Here is a 17,433-nt window from a genome sequence, read left to right as displayed (position 1 = left end):
CATGCAAACATGGTCAAGATGACCCACTGAAATTCAAACAAGCTTAGAAATTGCTGATCAGCTGGGATCCACTTGTTACAACCAAGGTAAGCAAAAGAGCATCCCTGAACATATAACAGGTCATAAACAGGCAGATGGGATACATCAGCAGAAGACCACATCAGGTGCCTCTCCTATCAGCTGAAAACAGGGAAGCGAGGCTATTATTCCTAAGGACTCACCAAAATTATACAAATGAACAAAAAGGTTTCAGGTTGATGAGCCCAATTTCCCAATTTCCTCCACAGTCTCAATCCAATAGAGCACCTTTGGGAAGTGGTGGAACAGGATATTCTCATCTCGATGTGCAGCTGAAAAATCTGCAGCAATTGTATGACACTATCCTGTCAACACGATCCAAAATCTCTTGATGAATGCCACAAAGAACTAATGCAGCTCTGAAGGCAAAAAGGGTGGTCCAACCTGGTACTAGCAAGGTGTATCTAATGATCTATCACTGTATGGGCAGGATTTTGGCCAACAGGTTGCTAAACCTTTTGAAACTTGCTTTAGTAGTTAAGATTTTTTTTTCATTGCCGTCTTTGACTCGTGTTTTTCATAAACCTTTTTTTTCTTAAATAAAAAACATCTAAGCAAATATGGCAGCCTTATCCAAATAGGCCACACACTGTAAAACAAGGGTTGACTGTCCTCCACCTACAGACCCATTTCATTTCACGTTAAACACTTTCTGCCTCCTACATTCAAACCAAGCCTCTTAGCTTTTTTTTTTTACATTAAAAAACAATTATTGCTAAAAAGAATTATTTTCTCTACACATCAAGCAATTTAATGGAAAAAATGATCTAGAGTACATTTGGTCTTATAGGTAATATATATAGATATATAAATATAATATATGTAACTATCATACATATGTTTTTGTAGCTGCACAATCACACAGTAGATAGAGATAGCCAGGAGGTGTCATAGGGAAAAACCGGCAGGAATCAGTTATCTGAAATTGGGAATTTCACACCTCTGCCGGCCTGGGCTTCCTCCGTGTAAGCTCTGAGTTAGCAAGCTAGCACTGTTCCTGAAGAAGTAGGACACAAAGTCTGTGGAGGCAAAGTTGGGGGAACGGGTGGGGGAGTACAGAAGGATATGAGCTGACGAGAGGAAGTGGTGAAGAAAAGATGTGTGATACAGTAGTAGAGAAGTGGGAAGGATATTTTAGTTATTTTGGGGGAAAGAATACATAAAAAAGAAATGGGAATTGTAAAACAAAGCAGGAGGATTGGACGAGAAGACACAAAACCCAAATGCTTTATATGTAGAACTATCAGGACAAGCTTTATTAGTCACCAAGGGATCTATTCTGGGCTGCTGCACCAACACATTTGTAAAGACAGACAGACAGACAGACAGACAGACAGACAGACAGACAGACAGACAGACAGACAGACAGACAGACAGACAGACAGACAGACAGACAGACAGACAGACAGACAGACAGACAGACAGACAGACAGACAGACAGACAGACAGACAGACAGACAGACAGACAGACAGACAGACAGACAGACAGACAGACAGACAGAAAGAAAGAAAGAAAGAAAGAAAGAAAGAAAGAAAGAAAGAAAGAAAGAAAGAAAGAAAGAAAGAAAGAAAGAAAGAAAGAAAGAAAGAAAGAAAGAAAGAAAGAAAGAAAGAAAGAAAACAGAACAATTATGAGCTAGTGTTCTGCAGAAATCTGTTAAAACATTGGTGTTTTGGAGAGGAGCATTACTACAGAGGAAACACCTTGACCAGCTTGCTTTATGTGTGATAAATCACCACTATAAGCTCTGCATTTGCTGCAGAGTATAGAGACAGACACATCACTGCATACTGAGAGCATGACAAGCTGGCTACTTCTAGTCCCTTGACCTTTCAGTACAGATGGTTTGCCTGTGTGTGTGTGTGCGTGTGTGTAAGTGTGCTGCAGTGCGACCCCCCCTGTGGCCACAGCCCAACGTTGTGGGGCTTATAAAGTCCCTTTCATGATTAATGAAAGAACAAAACTGCAGTTGGTGCACGGGCATGTGCATATGTCCACACAGAGAGCTAAGACAATGCAAGCCTGGCAAGCTGCACCAGCCAAGAATATATGCAAATGGATAATACTTTTAAGTGTGTTTGAGTGTGGACCCAGTGCCATTTACTCTTGAAGAGGAAGCTCCACATATTTCTGCGTGAAGAAGTGGAGGAAGACGTACTTGGATGGTTTCGAGTAAAAGTACCCAAGTTATTCTGGAAAAAAGTAAATAATACAAAATACAACAACCCCCCCCCCAAACACTTGGCTTGGATCCAGAAAACAGAATTACAACACAATTATTAAACCTCAGTTTCTTTTTAAAATACAATAGCTTTAGACTTGAATGAATAACATAAACACTGAAGGACAAACAAAGGATGTCTGAAAAGATTTGGGGACCCTATTTGGAAGTCTGTAGGGGATGTGGATCTAATGGAAAGTCAACTGGATTAGTGGTTTGTTGTGAACCATGCAGTTTTCTATTTATTTATTTTGTAACTTAAAGGAGAGGGCTTGTGTGAACTTGAACACTGCCATTGCTCCACTTGTCCTCTGTCTTCAGGTGAACACTTTTTTGAGGATGTGGATTTTCATGTGCTGAACGGGAGGAGCAGGTTGTTTTATTTTTGCATTTGATTAGTTCTAGAAGTAAAACTGCCCTTTCTTAAAAGGTACGCACGTTTGTGTTTTTTTTTTGTTTTTTTTGTTGAGTAACTGGGTCCATCCCTTCTCTTCCACTTGTCCTTATCAGGGTCCTTGTGAGTGGGGCTCTAGCCTATCCCAGCTACCACAGGGCGAGTAGTGGTGTCCACCAGACAGTAACCATTTGCACTCACATTCACAGCTAAGGGAAATTTATAATCACAAATTAGCCAAACCCCACTAACTGCATCTCTTTGGGAGGAAGCCAGAGTACCTGGAGAGAACTCACGCAAACATGGGCAGAACATGCAAACTCCACACAGAAAGCCTCGGCCAGATGGTGAAGTCTAACTCAGGGGGAGCAATGCTAACCACTGCGCTGCCCGAGTAACCGGGTCATAATATTATATTTAATGACATGCATACAGTGGGGCAAAAAAGTATTTAGTCAGCCACCGATTGTGCAAGTTCCCCCACTTAAAATGATGACAGAGGTCAGTAATTTGCACCAGAGGTACACTTCAACTGTGAGAGACAGAATGTGAAAAAAAAAATCCATGAATTCACATGGTAGGATTTGTAAAGAATTTATTCGTAAATTAGGGTGGAAAATAAGTATTTGGTCACCTCAAACAAGGAAAATCTCTGGCTCTCACAGACCTGTAACGTCTTCTGTAAGAAGCTTTTCTGTCCCCCACTCGTTACCTGTATGAATGGCACCTGTTTGAACTCATCTGTATAAAAGACACCTGTCCACAACCTCAAACAGTCAGACTCCAAACTCCGCCATGGCCAAGACCAAAGAGCTTTCGAAGGACACCAGGAAAAGTATTGTAGACCTGCACCAGACTGGGAAGAGTGAATCTACAATAGGCAAGCAGCTTGGTGTGAAAAAATCAACTGTGGGAGCAATCATCAGAAAATGGAAGACATACAAGACCACTGATAATCTCCCTCGATCTGGGGCTCCACGCAAGATCTCATCCCGTGGGGTCAAAATGATCATGAGAACGGTGAGCAAAGATCCCAGAACCACACGGGGGGACCTGGTGAATGACCTGCAGAGAGCTGGGACCAAAGTAACAAAGGTCACCATCAGTAACACACTACAACGGCAGGGAATCAAATCCCGCAGTGCCAGACGTGTTCCGCTGCTGAAGCCAGTGCATGTCCAGGCCCGTCTGAAGTTTGCCAGAGAGCACATGGATGATACAGCAGAGGATTGGGAGAATGTCATGTGGTCAGATGAAACCAAAGTAGAACTTTTTGGTATAAACTCAACTCGTCGTGTTTGGAGGAAGAAGAATACTGAGTTGCATCCCAAGAACACCATACCTACTGTGAAGCATGGGGGTGGAAACATCATGCTATGGGGCTGTTTTTCTGCCAAGGGGACAGGACGACTGATCCGTGTTAAGGACAGAATGAATGGGGCCATGTATCGTGAGATTTTGAGCCAAAACCTCCTTCCATCAGTGAGAACTTTGAAGATGAAACGAGGCTGGGTCTTCCAACATGACAATGATCCAAAACACACCGCCCGGGCAACAAAGGAGTGGCTCCGTAAGAAGCATTTGAAAGTCCTGGAGTGGCCTAGCCAGTCTCCAGACCTCAACCCCATAGAAAATCTGTGGCGGGAGTTGAAAGTCCGTGTTGCTCGGCGACAGCCCCAAAACATCACTGCTCTCGAGAAGATCTGCATGGAGGAATGGACCAAAATACCAGCTACTGTGTGTGCAAACCTGGTAAAGACCTATAGTAAACGTTTGACCTCTGTTATTGCCAACAAAGGTTATGTTACAAAGTATCGAGTTGTATTTTTATTATTGACCAAATACTTATTTTCCACCCTGATTTACGAATAAATTCTTTACAAATCCTACCATGTGGATTCATGGATTTTTTTTTTCACATTCTGTCTCTCACAGTTGAAGTGTACCTCTGGTGCAAATTACTGACCTCTGTCATCATTTTAGGTGGGGGAACTTGCACAATCGGTGGCTGACTAAATACTTTTTTGCCCCACTGTACATATCTCTATCTATAAAACTCAAACCAAAACAGTGTAAATGGATATAAAGCATCAGGTGTGAATGCGAGTTTGAATGGTTGTATGTCCCTCTCTGCTAGCCCTGCATTAGCCTGGTGACCTATCTGTGGCATACCCTGCCTCTCGCCCTGTGACAGCTGGGATGGGCTTCAGCGTGTCTTGTGACCCTGAATCAAATAAGTGGAAGAATATGAAAGGACGGCACTGACATGCAAGAAGCAAAAACTGCAGCCGACTGGGGTAGAGCTCCTTTTACTGGCAGTATAATTCTGTATCATTCATAATGTCAGGTTTTTGAAGCTGGCATGCAATTAGCTGCGTTCCCTTTGAAATATCATTACAAGCACAAAGTTCTATACAACAAAAAAACTCAAGGGGAGCTCAGGTAAGTACTGCTGTGAAATAGATACTATACTGTGTGCTGCTTTAATGAGCTTTTATTTGACTTTGTTTAGGCTGCACTCTGAAAGAAAGGCTGACCTCATTTCTTTCACTGCATGCTGATATATAGAATAGATACTGCAAGCAGAAAGGCCACATATAATTGCTCTTCTCTGCAACAATCTGTGAGCGCGATCGTGTGCAAATGCATGCCAGCCATGAGAAATGCCATTATTTTAAATTTGCAAGGATAACTTATCTACGTGACCTTCAGCTTCTAGTTTATTGAGCAGAGATCATTGTTTGGTGTCTGTGTGTGAATACGGCTATAGATTACGTACTTAACACTGCCTCAAGAGAGCTCCTGGTTAGCTACAGGTAAAGAAAAGTGATTCAGTGAAAATAGCCTCTCTCTCAGTTTGTGTGTCAGTCACGCCTGAAGCTTACCTGTAGCCATCTTTGCATCTGCTGCGGCGGGCCCATCGGGGATAACGCTTTTGACCTGGAGGAATTCATCGGGCTCATCCCCTCCAATGATAGTGAAGCCAAAACCCATGTTGCTCTTTTGGAGTGATGTGGACAAGAAACTGCCTTTCAGCTGGGTGGGGTCCCGCGTGAACAGCGGCTTCTCTACAAAAGGATAAAAACAAGAAAATTAAATAAAATGTCTTTCCCTAAAAGTTTTATTGCAATCACTAAAAGGCCCTAAAAGCTGGTGCAGGGGCTGCGCTCACAGGGTGGGGGGCAAGGGCAAAGCTTATTCAATAAGATACGGGTGTAGCCACAGGAAAACTGGAAGGGTATGACCACAGTAGCAAAACAGCACACTCGGACAAAGGCGGTATTGAAAGATGCAGGTGTGGGTCAAACGTTTTGCCTCCCGTGCAGGGCACCAATGCAATCCAAGTCCCTCTTGGCACACCTAAAATACACTAAACTGACACTCTGTCCTCGCCTCCCATGCTGGGACACAGTGGGCAGAAGAGGTGCAGACAGCCACAGTGGTGCAGTTTCTTCAGTTCCATCCCAAATTTGCAAAGAAAGCAGCAAAATTCAGCAAATGCCATGCTGCCAATCAGGGATCAGTTCCAGGAGAAGATGCTCAGGGAGGTTAGGGAAGAACTGGGAGATTTCTGAAGGAGGAAGAGCTGGGAAATTTTCTGATGGAGGAGCGCCTGGAGTCGGAATGAGAGGATCTCTGCCAACAAGCTTAGTCACACTTAACCAAGTCCCTCATCTTTTTGACTCGGAAAAGAGACATGGCTAGCGTGCAACTTTGCATCCTTTGTAAGCAGTCACTGGTCCAGACTAAGCGATGCCCCTATGTACCTGCTCTTCCCAGGTGATAGGGCAGGTGACAGGGCATGGTCACTGCACAAAAACTACCTCAAGGGAACAAGCTTGCCTGCCAGTTACCATGCTTACAGTGCGTCAAACAAGCGAAGAGTCAGCCTCCTGTGCATCTTTCTTGGCCTACTTACTGACAAAGTGCCACAGGGAGTAGGGGCTACAGACTGGCTGCTCTAGCACTACAGCGCAGGCGGATGTGTGAAGAGGCCGCTGTTTCTGCCTGTGATTGGGGCACATATTCATCCGCCGAGTCAGAACACGCCGGAGCGGGGAGACATCGGCAGAGGAGGATTTGGTATACGAAGCAGTCCTGCAGCCCAGAGCTGGCGAGCGGGAGAGGTCGCTGAGGCTATGGCAGCGCTCGGGCACCGGGCCGACCTGGACGTGGGGGGATCTGGGGAGGGTGGCACAGGGGCTGGCATCCTCCACTGGTGTCAAAGTTTGAAGGGAAAAGAAGGAGTAGAAGGAAGGAGGAGGCAGAAGTGGGTAGAGAGGAGGAAAAAGAGCCTCACTGGACTGAACAAAAGAAACAGGCTCTTCACTCAGAGTCGCGACTAACAACATCACTACAGAAACAAACCTCCACTTCTCGGATCCAGACAGTTTTTTCTAGCAGTACACATCCTACTGTAACAAACTGATAGAGAGCAGAATCAGGTAACCAGTCATTAAACAAAACAGTGAATCACCCTGAAACCCACATGTTCTCTTTGGAAGACGTCTGTTTATATGGCAATAAGTATTATTAGTCTGACCAAAATGCATTCCACCCACTGTTTTAATGAGGCATAGGTGTGAACTGACTGATATATCCTACCGTCAATCACTATAAAAATAATCTTTATGAGTAAAGCCATTTTCAAGCCTAGAAATTCATATCTGGGAAATTAACATCTTTGTTTTCTGATACAGGATGTGATACATAAGATCAGTCTTAAGGTCAGTGTATACTAAAACATAATCTGCTTTATTATTATCTGTATTTATCTATTTGGGAGGATAATTCACAAATTAAACTCCACATTGTTTTTAACAAGACTTAAATATATCCATCGAGACTATAAACTCATCAAAAAAATTCTTTACCGAGTTCATAAATTAAATTAAAAGTATGGTCAATTCCTTATAGACTTTTTAAAATTAGACTGGTTATGCAACCAGAAGGAGTCGCCCCTTTTCAGATCCTGGGTTTTATGTATTTTGTGTCCAGCACACATGAATTTTCACTTACTGACAGGTGTTTTAAGCCTGTCATTGTCAGTTATATTTACATTTACACAAAGATTGTTCTGATTAGATAAATTACTGTTTATATATTAGCTTTATATATTGCCTGAAAAGTCTGCTCCAGTCTCCAAGGGGTGCTCTAAGAGGGGATCTGGCTTTCACAGAGCTCTGATCTGAACATGGTGGACTTAGTCTGGGATTGCATTAACAGAATCAACTTAAAAACTCAACCCCAAAACTTTGTTGTTAAAGATGCTTTGAACAACACCTGCAAAGGACTCCAAAAATTAACACGCAAGTGGACCTAGAAGAATTAGGGCTCAAATACTGAATTTATTTTATTTCATGTTGTTTATCATTAGTTTGACAATTAGAATGAATCACATTCATTAAAGCACCTTCCCAGTATTTGCATGTGTAATTGAAGGTATTAAGAGAATTTTCCTGCATCTGCTTTTATCATTAAAGCTCTTGAGAGGCTTTCTGAAGCACAATAATAAACACAGATATCTTTATAAATGTTCCTTAATTATAGTGCAATATTAATCTCTTAATACACAAGTAATTAATAAATGGATATATATACCCTACTAATAATTTCCCATAAAGCCAAAGGCCGTTCTTACCTCTGTAGATGGTGGGAAGGGGCAGCGAGGACAGGCCCTGGCTTTGCATCTGCTGCTGCTGGAGTCTCCTTTTAGCTTCCAGGACTGGGTTCTCAAACTGGGTCCTTCTATTTATATGACTGAGATGATAACACCAGAAAAAAAAAGAGAGGAGATTTTAGATCTCACACTACACCAGCACACCTATCTCAGCCCCTTCTTGGAAAAGATCAGATCTAACAAACGTAGCACTACAGCAGCCATAACTATGATGATTAATTGAATGGCCAGTTCCCAGATTATGTAACAGCCGCAGAACAGTTCTGCTGAGTAAAAAAGAACAAACGATTGATTTCTTCCGTAATTCAACTCGTCTTGTAACCAGAATTATGTGAATCAGTGACTGGGAGTAACCCTGCACATGGAACAGCGATTTCCTTTAATGTCCTACGTTGATCTTAATTTAGTATGTACAGGGGGGAGATAGTCACTGACTACAAATGCTGTAATTTGCCAGTGTGAAATAATTAGTCATCATTAGATACTTCTCTCCATATTTAAGACCACACACACACACACACACACACACACACACACACACACACACACACACACACACACACACACACACACACACACACACACACACACACACACACACACACACACACACACACACACACACACACACACACACACACACACACACACACGTTCTCTCCTCTCCTTATCTTTTAATGAACACCCCAGTATCACAGTCCTAATTACAAAACAGCTTAACTTTATTTTTATATAGTTATATAATTTCAAGGTCTTGCAGCTTCTTTAATGATATTTACATGATGACAAAGGGAGACACAAAGAGCATCTCGAGAGGGATGCGCAGTATATAAGGCAGAGTGTATTCAAGTGTCACTCTGCAGGTTTTTTAAAGCAAACTCAAGCCAAATGAATTCCCCCTGCCAGTCTAAAAATAGAGCAGCATCACAGTGCCCCAGAGTGGAAAGCATCCAGCCACAAAAAATAAGAAAAAAAAGGCACCCCTGAAACAGAGAGGGGACGTGCAGTTCAATACAGAGGACAGGCCACTGCAGCAGTTCCTCTGTAGCATTCAGATGCACGATCAGGGCTACAGATAAGCACATAAACTTGCAAACAAACAGTGAGCCGTCAGCAAGCAGACATTAAGAGTAACTCTTTTCTGGCTACATCGCCAGTTTGCTCCTAATAAATATGATTAATGCGACACCAGCGGGTGATGCTGAAAATCAAAAGCAAGTCATTATGTATTAAAGATGTACTGAACTTACTCGACATAGTAGCTGCCGTAAATGGGGTCATCGATTTTCTCCCAGCCGTACGGAAGCTCTGTTAAAAAAACAACAACAACAACAAAAAGAACAGAAGCGATAATGAAGGACTTGTTTATTCAGTGAACTTGCATCAGCATGTTGATGTTGCATGAAAAAAATGTCCGTGGCAGATTAAGTTTACAGTGCCATTTTACTGTTTGGTAATCGTCAGTGATTTGATGGTACATTAGCATGATAACTGGAAGGATTATTTCTCATCTATATTTTGGAAATTTCATCTTTTATAAAAAAAAAATAACTTATGGCAATAAGACACAAGATTAAAATCTAGCTATGTTTCCTTTGCAACTTGTCACATTGACGTGCATCAAATGCAAACTTCTTTCAGAAAAAAGTTGTAAAACTGCACCAAACGCTGTTAGATCTAGTGGCTGAATTTAAATCGGTAAAATATTTATGTCCTGCATCTTCACCAGGCTGTAAATATACTTTAAAAATATGGGAACATTTTCCATAAATTAACAGAATAAAACTAGAATGAGCACAAACTGTCAGGGTATTATATCTCAACATGTTAGTGAAGTTTTACTCTCATTTCACCTCCAAATGTCACGAGTTAGGGACTGGCTTAAGTTCCCAATAATAAACAGTACATCACAGATATTGTAAATGTCATATCAAACAATACAACACTTGTGATAAGCATCTAAATGACATATTAATTAAAGAGCAAACTCTTGGTGTAAGCAATGCAGCCAGCACAGAACTAATAAAAAACTGCAGTTCCATGAGTGGCCACTTGAGGCTGGCACAACAATTGATTCAAACCCTGTGACTGACATTTATATGACACGTGCATATGGAAGCACAAGTATTCCCAGATGAGACGGAACTCATGGAGGAAGATTTCTGCAGCAGTCTGGAGAAGATTACAAATGGACAAAAGCGCCATAACGGCGAGCTTAAATGATTGTGGCTGCTTGACGATGTCATCATCAGCGTGCGAAGCGACCAATGCAGGGAGGATAAATGTGCCATAAAGGTGTAACTTTCCCAAGGGCTCAGAAGGTAGGGGAGGCCCGGTTGACATAAATATCCAACGAGCATCTCTGGATTACATGGCAGGCATACTTGCTGCGTTCATACTGTAATATATATGTGTGATATATGTAGAAGCTGCTCCATTAGAAATGATTGTTGAATCATGAATTCTATAAACAGATTAGCTCGTCAGTCTGAGGACCTGTTGTTAATGGGCTTCTCTGTTTTCTTCCATGCTTGCAGACATTACAGTTGTCTTTCTGTTAATGTAGCCTGGTAAGCTTGACTAAATGTGTCCATTCCCCAACCTCTAACTGCAGTTGCTGTCCATGGTGCTAATCAAACGTGGGGATGATGCTATTGATATTATTGATTGCTGCTGTATGATAGGGCAGCACAGTGGTGCGGTGGTTAGCACTGTTGCCTCGCAGCAGTCTCTCTGTATGGAGTTTGCATGTTCCCCCCAGGTCAGCAGGACTTTGCTCTACTACTCTGGTGGTACTTCCGCTTCCCCTCAGAGTCCAAAGATATGCATGGGGTTAAGCTAATGGACGATTTTAAACCGCCCGTAGGTGTGAATTTGAGTGTGAATGGTTGCTTTTTTCCTATGTGTTAGCCTGTGGCCCGTCCAGTATGAAAGCAGGCAAGGGCCCAAGAAATACCTGCCTCAGTGCCTATAACAGAGCCTGTATGCCTGTGTAAAAGACAGAAACGTGTTTAAGTCAGGTATAATGAAATACCTTTGGTCTCCATAGATAATATTCCTGTATTTCCCTTCCTGTTATTATTATGGTGTACTGGAGCTTTGTGGTAATATGTGTTAATTTACAGCCCAGTTTAAGTGAAGGAGATTCCAGCATTTTATTAGTCCGTTACTTAATCTAATTAGCAGATATGTATGTCTGTGTGATGAAACTTCGCAGTCTACAGATGAACCTGGATAGCCAAGCTTGCTTGATAATTAAGAACTCCATCATCTCAGGGTGGCAAATGGCTCCATCAAGACCATTAAGATAAAGTCAAAGCATCAAAATGTAAGTTCACAAACCAGGTGGCGTAAGTCACTGTAGCGTTGTTCATATTGTATATACAGTCTATACATAAAACACAGACTATGAGTTAACAGCACATAAAATATATGCAAATATATTTAATGATATGTATTCTGGGATGATATTTGCAGGAAGCTAATTTCAACTGAACCTAAAATGTATCTCCATTTCAAAAAAAAACAAAACCCAAATCACCTGAACTCTCAAACTGCCACAGAGGCCAAAACAACAGATGTGAGTCATGCCCACCAAACCCTCCACAGAACAACATTGGATGGATTTACCACAGAAAAACCTAATTAAATGAGAACATTATGAGTTAACGAGCAAAATTAAATTGAAACGCTACGATTTGGAGGACCTCGTTGCGCTGACAAACGAAAACCTTCATCTAACACTTCTAAATGAAAAGTATAATGTGTATAACTTTTTATAACGAGAGGAAATCCATGCAATACATGTTTGGGAATATCACTCAAAGCAACAAATGTAACCTCGCAGGAAAGAACAATCTGAAAATCCCCTTTGTGATTAATCTTCTAGAATTGATAAATGATCCATAAATGTCAAAACAAGATTTTGGCAATGCCTAAAAAAGCAGTTGTAACAGCTGGCATTGACTACCTGGTCAGACTGAGAGCTTTACTTTTTTACACAAAGTGGTGTATAACTTTTGAACAGAGTGAGTGCACCTTGGCCTCTTTCTATACGTGAGATGTGCTGCAGAACACGCTGCAGTGATCAAAGGAGATCTTCCTTCCAGCTCTGACAGTTATCGGTCATACCGGACAGGACTTTGAAAGTTTTGCCCCATCTCCTCTTTTCTATACCAACAGCTCACTGGCAGAACACATCTCTTAAAAAAAATGCCTAGAAGGAGTTCCCCCCTTTGCTTTCCAGGATATGAGCAATTAGCATTTAAAACATATTCCCCACATGTAGACTGCAGAATTTTAGCATAATATTGTAATCATTGAATACCAGCTTGGGTACTCACTGTTAGAGGCTCGTACTGAAATAGAATCTAAGCTGAATCTAGCGTGGAGCTCGGGGACAGTGTGTTCCGGTCCTGCTCGGCTTAGATTCAGACCAGCTTTGATTAGTGACAATGCAAAGTTAATCAGGATGAGAGCAGAGATAACAGCAGAGAAAATGCTTCCTAATCAGAAAGGGAGGCAACCAGAGGGAGAACTAAAGCACCTCAGGCTCTCCTGGACTTTGCAGCTTGTTGTAGGCACGACTGCAGCTTGGGACAAAGACACATAAACAGGGATTCACCAAAGATATGATACAATCTATGGTCACTCTGTTCAGTGTGTTAAATATCACCCCTTGACCTAGTTAGCAGACTCGATTGAGTGCATACTGCTCCTCTGTAGCAGACAGCACTATTGCACCAATGCTAAGGAGTGTACGTGCCATATGCCTCTCTGTACCCATGCCCCCATCTCCTCCAAACAAATGATTAAAGTTTCATAAGATGCACTATTTTTTCCTGCACGCGCACACGGTTGTGAGTGATACAGCAGTGCTGTGAGCAGGTTGACAGCCCATGGGAATTCCTTCTGTGAACAGCAACATTTCATAGAGTTAATGTTTTTGTTTTTTTAACTAGACCTTTGCTAAGTTCTACACACCTGTATACAAAGTACATACAAATTATATTACTTACTTTACACTCATGTTCAGAGGTATAACCCCTTTAGTTATTTTCCCCACACACACACACACACACACACACACACACACACACACACACACACACACACACACACACACACACACAGGAGATCAAAGGACTCAGTCATGCATCCCAGCACTCTTCTAATGAAAAGCTTTTCTATTAAAACGTCCACAGAATATTTACAGAAACAAAAACAGTCCCTGGCTTCAATAACAAGAAGAAGACAAATTGATTCTCTGTTAAGGATAGTTTGATTTTATTAAAACTTGGCTCTTATTATTATTCTTTTGACTCATTTCTGACAACAGTTCTCAAACACTAAAATCTGGCAACACAGCAACATAGCACTAAAGTCTGAGGGTAAAAATACACAAGTAGTAAAATAATGGAGTCACTGGAAACGAGATAGCTACAAAGCACAGAAAATATAAATAGAAAGTAAATATCTCCTAAAGAAATATTTTACCCAAACTATGAAAGTGACAAATCAGATGTTTAAACAGTTTAAGCCTGAACTAAAAAATAATTGCCAGAAAATGCAATTTTTTTTATTGAACCTTCTGAGAAACTTAAAAAAAAAAGAAATATTATTTTACATACATTTGTATATTTTTGCTACATTTGCTACATTAATTTATTAATTTACATGAATTATTTTTTTCAGGAAAGAAAAATCCCAGTAATGACGTAAAGGTCTCAAAAAACCTCACAATAACATAAAAAAATGAGAAACACTTAGCAATAAAGGGTTAAGAAAAAATTAGCACTATTTGAATCTGATGCCGATGTTTACTGCTGTTGAGAAAAACCACTAAAAGCAAATTTCATGACTTGTTGGAATTCACTGACCTCCAGAGAGCGACCCATTCTTTCACAAACGTTTGTAGAAGCAGTCTGCATGACTAGCTGCTTGATTTTATACACCTGTGGAAGTGATTCACCTGAATTCAATGATTTGGACGGCTGAGTGAATACTTTTGGCACTATAGTGTATCACTCAGCACTGATGGTGCCTTTCTAGATGTGCAAGCTGCTAGACGTCGGGGCGGAGGTTTTTTAACTGAGCGCAGATAACGAGCTAAATGGTCCTTTTCCTCTTTATTGCTGTCCATGTTTTCCAGAAAGAATTTTAAATTTTGATTTGTCTGACCATGGAGCAGTTTTCCACTTTGCCTCCATCCCCTCTAAATGAGCTTTGGCTCAGAGAAGATGGTGACGTTTTTGGATCATGCTCTCATATGGCTTCTTCTTTGCATGGCAGAGATTTAACCTGCATTTGTGGATGGCATGGTTAACTGTCTTCACAGACAGTGATTTCTGGAAGTAGTCCTGAGCCCATGTAGCAATAAAATCATGCAGAATAATGCAGTGCCACTGAGGGACAGATGAAAACAGGCATCCAACATTGATTTTCTGTCTTGCCCTTGGACACAGATTTCTCTAGAGTCTTGAATCTCGAGTCTTTTGATGAAATTATGTACTGTATATTATGAGATATTCAAACTCTTCACAATTTTCTCTTGAGGAACATTTTTCTGAATTTGTAGATACAGCTTTTTGCTGATCGGTGAACCTCTGCCTCTAAGATCCTCCTTTTGTACCCAGTCATGTTGCCAATTATTGTAATCAGCTGCAAAAGATTTCTTTAGCTTTTTCTTTTTAGTGCCAAGTAACCAACTAGTGAGGCATTCAAAATAACCAAATTTATTATTAAACTTCTACATTTTCTCAGTTTAAAAATGTGACATGTTTTCTGTGTTTTATTGTGAATAAAATATTGAGAGTTGCAAATCAATGTGTTCAGTTTTTATTTTAGATTTTGCACAACTTCCCGACTTTTTTTTGGAATTGGGGTTGTAGATTGTCTAAACTAACTGTTGATAACAAATGTTTATATCTCTCTGATTCCCTGATTACTCATGTTTCTTGCTGATAAGACTTCCTTGCAGCAAAATCATTTTACTCCCAAATCAATTCAAGGGAACGGATTCATGCGTTTCCAATGATAGTTATTTACCTCCTCTCTTAGCGAATAAACCTTATGAAACAGGGGAAGTCAGTTTGCAGACTTAAACACTTTTCTTTACTGTTTTAATGTCTTTGCTAGCTGCTACTTGTGATTACTGGCTATAATTCAGCATTACTTACATAGTCTTTGTTTAATGTGTTCATGTGGTATTATGGCCTCAGTGCCTTACATGCTTTACACAAATGCGCCCACACTGCAGTGCTGTTTTTGTTACTGTGCAGCATGATGATAAATGCTGAACTTAGGAGGATTGTCTCTTTGCTCGCTTTCTTTTGTCTGGCTCCACTGAGTGTAGTCTATAACCTCTTTGTCAGCAGCCTGCAATGAAGCACTCACTCCTAGGGACAAGTTGGGCGAATGTGTGTGTGTGTGTGTGTGTGTGTGTGTGTGTGTGTGTGTGTGTATGCAATATAAAACCAATGCTTCTTATCAGTGGAAGGAAATGTCAAGCCAGTGTAGAATTTTCAGGTAGGAGCTCTTATTATGAAGCCCTGAAGCGAGGGGAAAAATGTTTACGACTGCTAGTCATGCCACCACATTCATCCTGCAGTCACAGGTGGAGCGCCTCTTACTACCAGCAGGAGGTATCCTGGCATCTTCCCATATTTTCTGCCACTATTATGCTCCATAATCTCTCTTTCTCTTTCCTCTTTCTCTCGCTTTCGTCCTTCCAAAAGTATCCTTTTATCTTACATTACCTTACCACATGCAGTCTCGCCAAAACTTTTTGAAGTCAGGTTTCACGCTCACAAGTGTATTTTTTATTCTACTTTTTCCAATTTGGTCTTACAAAGAAGGTGGCGAACCACACAGCCCTCAAACACCGCAGGGATTCACCAGGACCTTGTTTCTTGCCCCCCCCATTCTTTCATTTTTCCACCTTTTGAAAAGCAAACAAGGTGAACTGAATCATTTTCAGTGCCCTGAGCCTTTTGTAGTCACCAAAAATTAAAGTTCTGTCTTACCGGATAGTGCACTGCACAGGGCTTCATCTATCATGTCACCTTTGAATGCAGCCCACTCGAGGGCTCAGGCTCAGGCTCGATCACTGAACCTACTGGGAGAAACTTCTCTCAGCTGATTAATGTACGTTTCTACTGATCAACACTGGCACAAAGTCCACTAACTGACAGAAGGTATGAAAAACACATTTGAGAACACAAAATCAGCTCAATAATTCAATGAAATACACAATATATAAAGATCTAACAAGAAATAAATGGACCGTTGTTGTCGCAAAAGCTTAGACTTACCTACTGCAGAATGCATTCTTTGTAAGTAGCAGCCCAGCATCAATTCTCTAAACTTCAAATTTAAGCTGAAAAGTGTATGAAAGGCCACGGACGACAAAGAAGCTGTTTCAATACTACAATACCGGCTTAATTATTTCAGCTTCTTTTTGAATTGCCACCTGGTCTGTATTCAGAGGCACATTCCCTGCAGCTCTGTGAAAGCTTTTAATACTTTTATTTTTATCCATCACAATAAGACAACTAGATCATCCAAGACACTTTTTACATAAGGGAGGCATCTGATTAAGGCTAAGTTTATTCTTAAACATAACAGTGAACTAGGGCTGGGCCATATTATACCGTTCACGGTAATACCGGTATAATGTTAGGCAACGATAGGAAAATGAAATATCGCGATAGAATGGGAGTAAAACGCGCATGCGCAGTGCCTTTGTTTTCATACGCACATGGCCGATTGTTGAGTGAAACAAATGAACCAGAATTGGTTTGTAAAAATGGTGCAACTTCAGTGATGTGGAACTGGTTTGGTGTTTGTCCGTCAGATACACGACAAAGCACATTTTTTTGCAGAACATGCAAGCGGCCGTCGTTATTGTCGTATTTGTCGGACTAAGATGCTCTTAAATCTGGGCGTAATCTGGGTCCTAAACTCCGTAAACCTTCAGGTCAAACGAACACTGCAGCATCACTGAGAGTTTAAAAACTGTCTAAATTCTTTCATCTTTAATAAAACGATCAGCATTGCTG

At 41.1% G+C, this 17,433-nt stretch overlaps 1 protein-coding gene across 8 annotated transcripts in view; it reads right to left on the bottom strand.

The window, feature by feature from the left end:
- magi2a (membrane associated guanylate kinase, WW and PDZ domain containing 2a) overlaps positions 1 to 17,433 on the bottom strand; it is a 266,517-nt gene that overhangs the window by 45,696 nt on the left and 203,388 nt on the right. For all 8 annotated transcript variants that reach the window (XM_026146239.1, XM_026146241.1, XM_026146240.1 and 5 more), the window contains 3 exons: positions 9,625 to 9,682; positions 8,336 to 8,454; positions 5,580 to 5,762 (listed from right to left, as the gene is read on the bottom strand). In XM_026146239.1, the coding sequence (XP_026002024.1) occupies positions 5,580 to 5,762; positions 8,336 to 8,454; positions 9,625 to 9,682 (360 nt within the window). The remainder of the gene's footprint in view (positions 1 to 5,579; positions 5,763 to 8,335; positions 8,455 to 9,624; positions 9,683 to 17,433) is intronic.

Source organism: Astatotilapia calliptera, chromosome 17, assembly GCF_900246225.1.
Source record: "Astatotilapia calliptera chromosome 17, fAstCal1.2, whole genome shotgun sequence".
Taxonomy (NCBI): Eukaryota; Metazoa; Chordata; class Actinopteri; order Cichliformes; family Cichlidae; genus Astatotilapia; species Astatotilapia calliptera.
Note: the sequence above shows the minus strand (reverse complement) of the source record. Positions and strands in the feature narration are given on the sequence as shown.